This window comes from Mustela nivalis (assembly GCF_964662115.1).
Source record: "Mustela nivalis genome assembly, chromosome: 15".
NCBI classification, from domain to species: Eukaryota; Metazoa; Chordata; class Mammalia; order Carnivora; family Mustelidae; genus Mustela; species Mustela nivalis.
In genome coordinates, this window is record NC_139034.1 from 7,300,665 (window position 1) to 7,314,626 (window position 13,962).

General features: G+C 39.7%; 1 protein-coding gene across 2 annotated transcripts in view; it reads right to left on the reverse strand.

Moving 5' to 3' along the window:
- MIPEP (mitochondrial intermediate peptidase) overlaps positions 1 to 13,962 on the reverse strand; it is a 183,056-nt gene that overhangs the window by 161,705 nt on the left and 7,389 nt on the right. For both annotated transcript variants that reach the window (XM_082700190.1, XM_082700191.1), the window contains exons 4-6: positions 12,513 to 12,599; positions 5,093 to 5,156; positions 510 to 692 (exon numbers count right to left, since the gene is read on the reverse strand). In XM_082700190.1, coding sequence (XP_082556316.1) covers positions 510 to 692; positions 5,093 to 5,156; positions 12,513 to 12,599 — 334 coding nt within the window. The remainder of the gene's footprint in view (positions 1 to 509; positions 693 to 5,092; positions 5,157 to 12,512; positions 12,600 to 13,962) is intronic.

Here is a 13,962-nt window from a genome sequence, read left to right on the forward strand (position 1 = left end):
TAAGTACCAGGACACAAAGGCCCATGCAATGACTATGTAGGCTAACTCCTGCTTCTCTATTGTATAGGTGATCATTGCTTTAAAAATAAAACAAGGGTTTATATAGGGTGAGTAAAGTTTTTAGAATCATACACTAGTAGGAGATACACATTCTTGAATAGAGTTCTCTGGTATGGGGTATGCTGGAAAAAACTATTACCCAATGCACGTGCCATCAAGCACCTTTAACCAGGCAAAGACTACAAACATTAAAGATCTGAGTAGTCTCAAATATCAATTGTTATTGATCATACTTTAAAAATGCGGAGTTCTTTATGAAAGATGAATGATTAAACCATTTTCATCATTCAAAGCCATTTATGGAATTAATAAGCCCACAGTTGAATTTTAGGGCTTAGTAACACTCAAGTATTCTTAAAGGTATGATTATATTATCACTGAATTTGGGGTTAAAACAGTAGCAACACTCAGATGGGAGCTGGACTACGAAGAGAGCAGAATGCACATACCAAGTCATCTGGGGCTTCCGCATGTAGACCGTCAATTATGACATGATTTCCAGTGACTGCAAAGTTACGATGAATGTGTTCTGGTAAGAGATGCTTCTCAATCTTGTTGGGAAAGTTAGTTCCCATAAGAAATGTATTACTCAAGTCCAAGATTTTCACATTCAGGTCCACTGCTCTTTTACGCTAGATGCAGATGGAGCAAAAGTTATTTAAGGCACTGAAAGTAAAAGTTCACAATTGATTTAATAGACCATCTATAAGGATGCTAAAGCAACATATGTGGCTAAATTAATTGAAGAAGATAATATGTTAAAATGAACATTGAGTATATTGGTTATGCCGTAAATACATAATAATTTAAGGTAATTCTCCTTTCGATAGATATTTAATGTCCTAACAGTTTGTATAGTGTTTCTATATCTTAAGATTTATGTAAATTCTAGAGTTCTATTTTATACCTTAGTTATATAACTAATCTCTGAAATTAACAACATTGGGAAATACAGGATCCTTCCCTATCCCCCAAGATAACCTCTTAGTTAAGTGAATTGGAGAATAGCAGGTGGTTGAATCTAGTCAATAGGATACTTGTAAGTATTTGTAGATTAAAGAGCACAAGTTGAAGGGTAAATATGAAAATATACTGGGTCGTAAAAGATGAGACCAAAAGGAAAGCAAAGGAAATCTCTGCAGGTCTTCACAAGAGTAAAGTGAACATCCAGAGCGGCTGCCCTGTAGCAGTTCTGAGGCTGCACACACTTGAGCAGAGACGGACAGCAGTGGAGCGGGGAGCAGAGCCAGACGGAGCCCGCAGGGCAGGGACGCGCCTTCCAGCTCCGCACCCGGCACCCGTCAGCCTGCCGACTCAGTGACAGTGATGTGGCTGGCACACCCATGGGGGTTTTTTCTGGCAGTCACACCTTTAGGACATACAGTCGCCTGAGAAAATGTGTATTATCATAGGGGGCACCACAAATGTTTTGGAGAAAACATAGAGTAGTCCACATCATCAGTCCGATCTACTGCAGGACAAGCGTAAAAGTTGTAATTGTAGTTATTGTTATTAGAAAACTAGGTGGGCATCTGGACCTGCTCTTATAATGACTTCAGGTGAAATCAGATGCAGAACTTTCTGGGATGGGGGTCACTAGCTATCAACATTCTAAACTGTACTATGACCCTAAAAAAAGTTAAGCAGCACTAATACTTTTTAAAAGGTATTTAAAATGCCGATGTACACTTGATAAGATGCTGGGGAAAAATAAAGTATATATTAACAACCAAAATTTTACAATACAGGGGCACCTGGGTGGCTCAGTGGGCTAAGCATCTGACTTGATTTCAGCTCAGATCTTGATCTCAGGGTTGTGAGTTCAAGCCCCATACTGGGCCCCATGTTGGGTTCCACGGTGGGTATGGAGCCATTTAAAAAAAATTAAAATATCGAGAATTCAAACTTCAGGGGAAAAATTAGTTTTCAGATACTTCAATGTCGTTATAGTCCAGATTTCTTTTTACCTATTTTGTCTCTACGATGGCCACTTATCGCCACCTAATGGTAACCAGTGGAATAACCAAAGAGGTAAAAGACCAGGAAATTACACTGTAATTCCAAAAATATTCCCCAAAGCCTTTTACTCTGGGGTGGGATGGGAGGGGGTGGGGAGTAATACAATTATTTCAAAGAATTTATCACCTGTTAAAATACCCAGAAAATTAAAAACTGGGTTTACTTCCTGCCTTCAATTTCCAGTAGCATTTCATCATTCTGGGATAAAGATGCAGTACTCTGAACTCAAAGAATTCTATGAAATTGTCGTGTTATCTAGCAAATAATTGCTAAAAAAAAAAAATACTTCCATTCATTTTATGTTTTTAAAGGTTTTATTTATTTATTTGACAGAGAAAGATCACAAGTAGACAGAGAGGCAGGCAGAGAGAGAGAGAGAGAAGCAGGCTCCCTGCTGAGCAAAGAGCCCGATACGGGACTCGATCCCAGGACCCTTGAGATCATGACCTGAGCCGAAGGCAGCGGCTTAACCCACTGAGCCACCCAGGCGCCCACTTTCATTCATTTTAAATTTTTAAGTTATATTCATGTGAGACCTTAAAAATTAAGAAATTATTTATTTCATTTTAGTTTAATTAAAAATTAAGAAATAAGAAAAAAGAAAGAATACAGAAAGAATACATAGGCCTTTACAATTTGTACACATTATGTAGGTGGGTCTCCTTCAAGATCCCTTTGCAGAAGTGGAACGTCTCCTTTTATCCTGTCCTAGTGGAGCCCCTTGGAGAACAGACACAGAAGTTAAGAGAGAGGAGTTCACTAAGGTTACTTTACTTGCATCTTTAATGTTTGTGGGTTCCAGGGAGTTACTTGCCAGGAAGGGCAGCTACCCTTGTAAGAACACTTAAGAAGTAAAAGCAGCAGGTTCAATGTTGTTGAAACAGACCTTGACTTGACACATAACACTTTTGAGTAAAGTTTCAAAAATATCTTTCCTGAGGATTGCATAAAATAACAAGAATATTCACCTATCTCTCCTAGCAACTCTACTACTCTCTGCTATCTTCCTTCTGAATATCAAAATTGATTAGTATTAGCTAGCATAATTAAGATTCGTCACACAATCTTTCAGTATTTGCCAAGGCCAAATCCGGAAAAAGCATGACCAGCATTCTTGGTGCTTGAGAAGCCCCTAATTTAGGTAAGTAATGCAAGAGGAACAGCTTCAACAACAGGCACTTAAAGATAAATGCCATGTGCATGAAAGGAGTCAAATGGGAATAAAAAATTCCACCTGGGTGATAAAAGCTTCACAGACACAGTGGTCTCAGCATGAGGCCTCGGGGGGAGGTGTTTGAGGCAGGCAGGCTCTGGTTAGCAGGAAACCCGGGCAGGGACAGCTGAACAGGCTCTGGAGTCCGAGCCTCCTCCACCTACTAGCTCTGTGACCTTGGGTAGATCACAGAATTCTAGGTGCCTCAGTTCCTCATCTATGAAACAGGAATGAAAGTAATACTCAAACAGCCCCAAAGCTGTTATGAAGATCTGATGAAAAAGACATGCTTCAAATATCAAATACTTAATCACTAGTAACTATAATGAGTATCAGGAAGACAAAGACCTTTCAGACAGCCCAGGTATACGGTGATAAGGTTCAAGGTAAGTTGTTTGAGGGAGGCAGACAGATGCAGGAGTTCTACAGAAATTATCTGAGGACTTTGTAACCAATTAGGACATGGAAGTATAGGGAATAAAAAAATGTGAACTGACCCCAAATGTGTATTTGAGTGACTCAGAGACTAGTAGATTCACTATACAGAGAAGTACTAATAAAGAACTGGCTTGAGGAGGGGCCAAAGTGTCCATTTTTAACAACATAAATGTACCGCAGAGCCTATCAGCCTTGGGGACTGCTGGGCAGCTTGTGTAGGCTTAGGGTTAGGGCAGGAGTCTCGTGCTGAATCCTTAAAGCCACATAAACACAACAGTGCACCAGTGGCTCCAACATTATTCAAACCCAGCAACAAGCAAAATGATATTACCTAATGCAGGTGCTCTACATCCCAAGACCCTGACCTCTACTTCCCAACGTACTCTGATAAACTGATCTCTATTAATAGGTAATATTATATCCTATTTAGTAGGAGAAACATAACTACAAAAAAAAAAAAAAAATAGAACCATAATAGACATGAAGCAAGGAGGGGAGCTGACACAGAGCAGGCGGATCTGTTGGTGGTGGTCAAGTCACCCTCATTCTCCCAGCCCTGAGTGTACTATAGAAACAAGGGCATTCGGCTTGTTAGGATATTGTGTTCTAGAAAGAGAAGTGGCCAGGGTCAGACACTCTGGACTCTAAGGATGGAATCCTGAACCAGTCACTTTGTCCTATTTCCTATCTGTGAAAGGAGGGGTCTGAACAATGTCTATGGTCCCTCGTATTCTAGGGCAGACACTGCATCAGCCCTGCTTCCTGCTTCCAGAACAAAACCGTGTGGATCTTTCGAAGACATGCAGAATATGAATAAGTACACTTATGTAAAGGTCTCGGTGATCGTCCCTGTACCTCCACTCCCAGACCTCAATCTTCAAAATTCTTAGCTTTCCTGTTCACTTGCCTCTCCTTCCTGGTCATCCACCAAGGATACACGACATCTGAAACACCCCAACGGTCTCAAGTAATTTCCTAGTTCTGAGTTACCATGGATGATAGACAAACTTCCAGAGAGTACCATATTCAAATACAACAGAACACAAATAACCTAAAGTTTGTATGATATGCAAATTTAAGCAACGTACAAGGACTGTAGCAATAAAGGTACCAACTAAATATTAGTAAAACTAGGGGTGCCTGGGTAGCTCAGTGCGTTAAGCCTCTGCCTTCAGCTCAGATCATGATCCCAGGGTCCTAGGATTGAGGCCCACATCGGGCTCTCTGCTCAGCAGGGAGCCTGCTTCCCCCCCCCCTCTCTCTGCCTGCCTCTCTGCCCACTTGTGATCTCTCTATCAAATAAATAAAATCTTTTTAAAAAAATTAGTAAAACGAGCAGAAAAACACAGAAGAAAGAGTCACCTTTTCTTTGTCTAGATGGATTCCACTGATTTCAAAATCAAACATAAACAGTTCAGCCACTCGCCTATAAACAAAACAAACCCAGGTTATAACAGGTAATAATAATTATTAGCAAAATCACTTTCTTGTTAAATAAATTGGACTTTTTAAATAATACTCCCCAAAAGCCAAATGTATGCATACACACACACACATACAAACGCACACACAGATAATATGTTTGAAACCAGGAACCTAACATTTTAGAAATCAGGCAAAACATCCAGCTGATTGACTGGGCTTTTAAGCTCTCCTGTAGATGATCTGGTATCATATATATATCATGTTAACTGTACAATAAGCCTTAAATTGAACCAAAGGAATGATGACAACTCCAATGAGGTCAAATTTATCTGCTGCTTTTATTCTAGAAGAGATGGACATCTTTTCAACTGTCCACCGTCTTTCCTTCAAAAAATGTTTGCCACATACATTATACAACCCACCAAATAAATCCTTATGGGACACACACATGCTGCCCAACTGCAAATAGTATTCAGATAACTATAACACAGCTTTAACTAGCATGTATATTTAACAGAAGAATACTCTAAGGGGCTTGTGGGTAAATGCATGTATGTTTCATAAGGCATGGTCTCATAGGGGACAAATACTTTTTGAACAAATGAATACAAGGTTAAAGATGTAGTAAAGTTCCTAACAGGAATACGAATAAAGTATGTGGGGAGTTCAAAGAGAGATCATCAAGCAGGTTCCTTACTTACCAGCTTCCGTACACCTTATGCTGAATTTGCTTAAGACTTGTGAAGGAAGGTTCCTCACCATTTCCAGAGTGAGTACTAGTTTGCATTGTAGAGAGCATCATTTTTAATTATCATCAAATGCATCTGCAAACTTAGGAGCAAGGCCTAATTTTCCCACCCTTTCCCTGCTGTTAACAATTCTATCAGAACAATTAAAAAAAAAAAAAAACCCCACAGTGGAATTGAAGGTATCTTGATAATATCTAAAGTAAGGGGCAACTTTTCATTAATTTTCTCCTGTAATATTTTATACTTAGAAAGACACCTCTCCCTTTTTAGTTAAAAGTCCATTTGATATTGTTTACTTCCCATTAGACACCAGAGGAATTAAAATACTGAATCCATAGCATATGGTAAATGGAAGAAAATTGTGTCTGTGCTGGAAACAAGACATTACCATGCTATGCCATAAAAGCTTGGACTGGTACACAGAGCTCTTTAAACACATTAGAGTAAAAGACACGGTCCCTGATGTCCAGAAGAGTCTAATATCATTCTTAAGTAAATCTGATAAATACATATCAGGGGATCAGGAAACAAGACTGTATCTCACAGAGCTTATGCTAGTATTACTAACATGTAAGAAAGAAATAATTGCACATCACTTCTTTACTGGCAATATGAAAATTACACAGTAAATGGCAGCTATTTATCTGGTGGTGTGGGGGAAGACAATTAGAAAGAAATAGAACAATCAACCAAATTAACCCTTTATCTCCTTCCCTACTACCACTATCCTAGTCCAGGCTGCTGCCCCCCCTTTCCCTGATATACTATAGTTAGTTAGCCCTACTGGGTCACCTTGCCTCTAGTCCTCCATCCCTACAGGATGAGGGTCAGAAGTCCTTGCTGTGATGAACTTAGCACCTCATGAAATACCCTCTCTTCCACTGTGAGGTCTCTCTAAGGCTTTCCTCCACCCTCAAATTAGGGGCCACTGCTGTGGGCTCCAAAGCATTTATGATTTCCATTTAACAAACTCATAGCAACAATGTCCACAATAGCCAAACTATGGAAGGAGCCAAGGTGCCCTTCAACAGATGAATGGATAAAAAAGATGTGGTCCACATATACAATGGAATGGAATATTACTCAGCCATCAGAAAGGATGAACACCCACCATTTGCATTGGCATGAATGGGACTGGAAGGGATTATGCTGAGTGAAATAAGTCAAGCAAAGAAGGACAATTATCATATAGTTTCACTCATATGTGGAATATAAGGAACAGCATGGAGGACCACAGGGGAAGGGAGGGAAAACTGAATAGGAAGAAAATCAGAGAGGGAAACAAACCATGAGAGACTCTGGATTCTGGAAACGAACTGAGGGTTACAGAAAGGAGGGGGCAGGAGGGATGGCGTAACCAGGTGATGGCCAATAAGGAGGGCCCACGTTGGGATGAGCACTGGGTGTTATACGCAACTAATGCATTGTTGAACACTACATCAAAAACTACTGATGTACTATATGCTGGCTAAAAGAACATAATAAAAATTAATTACTTTAAAACAGTTTGAAAAATTGTTAGGAGAACACAGAATCTGTACTGGAGCCATACGATGGAAAGCCATGAACTGGGTTGTAAATGATTTATAAGGATGTTTAAGTAGAATAAGCAAAGAGGAAACAAAAGATAGCTTCAACCAATGTTTAAAAAAGTCAATACATGTATTGCAGAACATGAAAAATAATTACGATTTGCTTTACATGTAAGAGCTTCTTCCCTTATTCAGAGAGGACAAACGGGAGGATGCCGTCATGATAATTGCTTATTTATTTCAACTCCATCCAAATCCCAATAATTAAAAACATAAAACAGTGAACACTTGGACAATTTTTCAAAGGCCCACTCTATGAGATTTTCAGTTTTTCTTCCAACTAGTAGCAGCTATTTAGAATATTAAATTCTTTGATGCTGTGCCGGAAGCTGAGTTTCTTGGCTAATGAGAATTGTTTTCTTTCTCTTTAATCCTGCTGCATGCTTGGAACCAATTTCAGGTGTAACACCTCTTTCTGTCAATAATAATTTTTTTTAAACTACTAGTTTTCTGGAATTAAGTTATCTAAATATTTGATCTACTCTCCTGCCATTCTTAGACTTTTCATAAAGGGTATATTTATCTTCCCGATTATTGTGAATCAAAGTTCTTCTAAAACTCTGAAAATTCAATAGACCACATTAATAATTTAGTCACTTACCTTCTTTCTTAAATAATGTAAAGTGCTTCACTTAAGCCCCTAAAATATCCCCATTATCTCTACCTCATGGTGATCTCCCTTCCTGAACAGTCAACCTAAAACACACTCTCCTCTCTCTTTTCCAGCAAAGGCATTTTCTGTTTATTTTAATTAGAGGGGGGGAAAGATAACAGGGGTTAATAAACAGGAATGGAAATATACTGTATAGGGTAAGTTTATTATATAAGTTTATTGTGTAACAGCTTTATGTAGAAATGTAGAGAAAAATGAAATCACTAATCTCACCAAAGATAACCAGCACTATTAAAACTGACATGAAGAACATGTGAAATTAAATAAGGTAAGGTTAAAGAAATTAGCACAGTGCCCAGCACATAGTGGATACTTGAAAAATGTTCAGTGAGTTTCTGAATGGACATATGTATGGGGCACTTAATTCCCTCACACTGAAACATCAACTAGTCTGGCTGTTGGGCCAGGTGGACTGGTGGGAAACATGCAACAGGACCCCGTCCTGAGAAGCAGAGGCAGAGGCAGCATCTCTGGTCTCATAAAGATACTGTCTCAGTGGCAATGAACTTGTGGCTAACACCGACAACAAAAAAGACCTTCCCTTGGCTTCTATCCAATCCCCTTTGAATATATTATACTACTTATTTAAAATAATTGGGAGCCAACTAAAATAGATTTTTGTATCTTGGTTTTTCTTTTAAAATTATACCACAAACACTGAACACTGCACTATCTCTTTAAATACTCTTCAAAAACATGGTTTTTAATGTTTGTAATGTTTGGTCATATGGATTAAAGATATTTTCATTTTTCCCCACTCCTGTAATCCATGCTATGACCAATACCTCCGTTACATACATCTCTTTATTCTTATTTATTCCTTAGGATACGTTCCAAGAATTAAATTGACCAAAAAGGTGTCCTCCATAAATACTGATCAGTTTACACTTCACCAGAGAGGACCCATCATCCCAAGCCATTAGAACACTACTGCTCTGTTTCAGCTTTGTTAAGTGAAGGGCTCTTTGTTCGATCTTTCTTGAAGGCTGGTAGGATCCCGTTCTTTGAATGACTACCAAGTACCAGATATTTTGCTTTCATTACTTCATTCAAACTTCATAATAATCTTATGAAGTACTTTTTTATTCTCCTACAGAGGAGAAAAAAGACCTAGAGAGTCAAGGAGCCAATATCCACCCAAAGCACTCCAACAGCAGAGGCCGTGTGTGCTATCCCCACTTCACACGATTCCCGGTGTTATACTTGCTACACGGTTCCAAGTTTAACAGCCATTTGCCCGCTATTCCTTATTCTGTGAGAGTTTCACAGAAAGAATCCTTTACCTTGTTTTCTATCAGGAGATCCACTTTTTTGTTTTATTTTGTTTTTTAGCAATCTGTGAGGCCTCCTAACACAGTGAAGATATTAACCCTTTAGCATGTAAGTAACATTTGTCCCATTGTGTATTCTGACTTTGAATGTGGAAAAGTTTTACCATACCAAAGTTTGTAGTCTTTATATCATCAAATCAATCATTGGTGGTCTGACTTTGGTATCATGAGAAGACAGACGTCTCACCTTCCAAGACTGTCAATTCATATCTTTAAGTAATCTACTTTTTCCCCCCAAATAGTTATCTCCTGACCTAACATCATTTACTGAAAACCAAGTCTTTCCCTACTGATAGGAAATAACACTTCTATCATATACTAAATACAGTCTTGCATATATTCGTGACTGTCTGAATTTTTCTTTTCTTTCATTGACTATGCTGGCGGTGTAAGTATAATGCTCTTTTTTTTTTTAAGATTTTATTTATTTATTTGACAGAGAACACAAGTAGGCAGAGAGGCAGACAGAGAGAGGGGGGATAGCAGGCTCCCTGCCAAGCAGAGAGCCCAATGTGGGGCTCGATCTCACAACCCCAGGATCATGACCTGAACTGAAGGCAGAGGCTTTAACCCACTGAGCCACCCAGGTGTCCCTATAATGCTCTTTAAAATATAGCAGTTTTATAATGTCTCACTACCTGGTACCAATTCTTTTTTAGTACTTTTCTCTCCAGATTTTTCCTGCCTATTTATTATCTATTTATTATCTATTTTAAGTTACAACAGAAAAATCTTCCTTTGTGGACTGGGTAGCACTAAACTTACAGACATACTTTTCACTACTTAAATATCATCTCTCATGCTTCCCAATGTGTGTACATGTCTGTGTGCGTGTGTGTGTGTGTTCTACAAGCTTTGTGGTCCTGAGTTTATTTCAAAATGTATTGCAGCTTTTTTTTTTTTTTTTTGCTCTTGTGACTGGGACTTTCCCTCCATTATATTTTCTGAAGATGATGTGTTTGTTATATTCTTTGCGTACAAGAAAGCTTTTAATAGTTTTGGAAAAACCCAAGTGAAACAGGTTTCTTTATAACTGGGCTTCACGAAGACTGCAATCAGCTAAAACTGTTTAAGAGCGGACAGTACATTAACTTAACTAATGGGACCCTTCTGGGAATACTTTTTGAACAGCTCATAGAACAAGGACTTCATAGAATGTATCAAAGAATAAGAGGATCATCTACTCAATTTAAATCATTTCTTTCATAACCTGTTATGCCAAGATAATTGGTTAAAACCACAATTTTCTGTTTTATACTTGCACTTTATAATTTGTCATCTTACACGTATTTACCACACACAGGTTCTCTCTGGGGGCTAGCCAGCTCTCCTGATGATGCACAAGTTTCATGATATTTCAGTTTTAGTACTTCAAATTCTTCTTCCTCCCACTTCAAGTTACCTTTCCTTTCTAGAATACTGATATTCTGCCCAGCTCACCTTTCCCAATGTAGTTACCATTTTGTTACTTTAAAAATCCTCTTGGCATTTTTAGTGACACCTAGAAATGAGGTATGTATCCTGTTAGAACAAATCCTTTGCACCTAAAATAGTCTGCTAGCCCACTGCAATTTCTCTACGTTAAATGTAGAAAAGCCAATCTTTAGCAAAGTCAGATTATGAATAACCTGCTGTCTCTACTCAAAGTCGTACCATTGAGTATAAATACCTATGAGCAGGCATTCAACTTTTAATTGTTTTGCTAATGAAGACAATATCATGCTCAAGCCTAAAAGTATAGCAAAGACAGACTATTCTGATGGTACAGCTAGTTTTACTAGTATCCTGAGACCCAGAATCAATGAAGCGAAGTAAGATCAAACCACTATCTACATATTAGAAGTCAGGTGAAAATAATCCCCCAAAGACAGCCTCATCGTATGGTCCACACAGCATGGTAATCATATATCCAATTAACAAGACCCCAGTACCAACTGATCCCTCCAGAACAGGGCTTCATGTGGGGGCCATAAGCCACATATGGAGACAGAAAGGAGGGAAGGAAGCAGGGAAAGAGAGAATCAAGAAGTGAAAAGAAGTGCCCCATAAATAAAAAGTAAATAAGTGGGACACCTGGGTGGCTCGGTAAATCTCCTGAGCGAAGAGCCTAGAACCCAGAACCCAGGGTTCCAGCAACTGCCTTCAGCTCAGGTCATGATCTCAGGGTCCTGAATCAAGCCCCACATCAGGCTCCCTGCTCAGCGGGGAGCCTGCTTCTCCCTCTCTAGCTCCCTCCTGCTTGTACACTCTCTCTCTCAAATGATTAAAAAAAATCTTTTTAAAAAAAGTATGTAAGTTATAAACAAGTAAGAAAAAATATTAACCTCTGTGCTACAAGTAATATATGGATGGGTTAATCACTTCTAAAATCATAAATAAATACATTTGAGCAAAGAAACATGGTATCAAAAATCCTCTATCAAATGTTTTTATGCAGTGACTTAGAAATTCAGCTTTTTCAGTTCAGAATAATAAAGGTAATCAAATGAACCCAAAGAAATTATTTCAAGGCTCATGACATCCAACCAGTCAATAAAATCAATTTGCTTCTCTCTTCCAGTGGCACCAGCTATAGAACCTCAAGCAGGGAGCTAAGTGTTACTGCCAACTACTCACAGGAAGTCATTCCTTTGTTAAGCACATACGTCAGGCCAAGAAAGGCTGCTGGTGCTGGGATGCAGCTCTGAACAAAACAGACCAGTCCCTGCCCTCCTGGACCTTCCGGTCTAGCAAGGCAGAGGGATGTAAACAAGTCAGCAAACAGATCATGCTGGAAATGATTAGGACTGAAAACACATGCAGGGTAAGAGGATGGGGCATGACCTGGTACCAAAGAGGAGGAGACACCATTTGAATGAAGTCTTAAAGAAAGTGCCAGAGTCATGTTGACCCCTGGGGAGAAACACTGCAGACAAACAAGGGCTGTGTGTGCAGAGATGTGGCGGGGGAGGGGGTGGTTTTCCCATCGTGCCCCTATAATCACAACCATAATGAACGCAAAGGAATGAGTACCTGGTTTCTGGATCAAGGGAATCCACAAGATTTTTATCAGCTAGCAATTTTTGCAAACTTTGATATAATTCCACATTTGTGTTCAACCTAGAAAAATTACAAATGAAAAAAAATTAAATCATTTTTTTTTTAACACCTTCTTTTTAACTTTACATTAAGAGAATGGTGTCGCATCCTAGCATACATATACCCGGAGGCCAACGGTTTGGGGGTTTGTTTTGTTTCTTCATTTGGGAAAGAAATAGCATAACCACAGTTAGTATGGAAACAGGCAGTCCTTAAGCAAAGCATCAAGGTACTAAGTGTTCTGAAAGGTAAACGGATACATTTAAAGCCACAAGCAGCAGCTGGAACCAGAAGAGCGTACAGGAGAAGGGGAGTGGGAGGAATGAAGTAGGGTGAAGTCATTGAGAAGTCGTTGTTAGCAATATGCCCGTGGCCATTTGTTTCTTTAATAAGGAAAGAAGTGATGATGGGAAGAAGGTTAAACACAGATTCTACAGTTCCAAAGTGAAGAGCCTAGAACCCAGGTAACCTTTGCCCACCGGGGCCAGAGTGGCAGGCCCACATGTCAAGGAGAGCTCAAGGACACAGGCTTCAAGGCCCCACACTAGAGTTACGACACCAGCCTTACTACCACTCTGTGACTTTGGGCAAGTATTTGAACTTCCCCAGCTTGTTAGACTTCAGGTCACCCCAAGGGTTAAATAAGATGTTCCCCCTATGAAGGAACAAATAGTAGTTATCATTAGGTGGCCTTGCCATCCTGTCCTTGGTCCCCCAACCCGAGCTCTGCCCTCAACCCAAGCCACAGTCCCATTACTAGGTCCTGAGTTCCTTCTTCTTCTCTAGATACCAGAAAGTCCTGGCACTCTCGGGCCTAAAGAGTGAACTGGTTTTACATACAATCTGCTCCTTGCCCCGTGGACCCTCAGGAAAGGGCAAGGCTGTTAAGAATCATCTGTCATTCCTACTCAGGAACTCAAAGATGGTCACGTTCCCTACTCAGTGCATAATCAAACACCTGTGGCTTTGTAGAAATCCAAGAGTTTCTGTGGTTCTCATGGGTCACGCCCAAGACCAAGGGAACTGAGGCAGTCACCTCAGTGGGAAAATGGTCCACAAGAAGGGCAGGCAGGCATACCATGTCTCCCGCTCCCAGGCAGCAAGCCCAGGATACCAGGAGAATATCAGTGTGGGCACCTACCTCCTCCAGACCTGCTCCCCCTACGAGCTACAACATGTCAAAAGGACAGGCATTCGAGAGCCTGCACTGTAGCGTCTTCAAAAGTTTCAATAAATCTCCCACGTTACGTTTTATGTCATGAGATCTTAAGATAAAGTCTCCATTTTAGTCTAAAGCTGGCATTAACTCTAAACAGACACACCTAATTTTAGGCTTTTATTTTCTTTACCCGAAAATCAATCAATTCTACACATGCACCTGAAT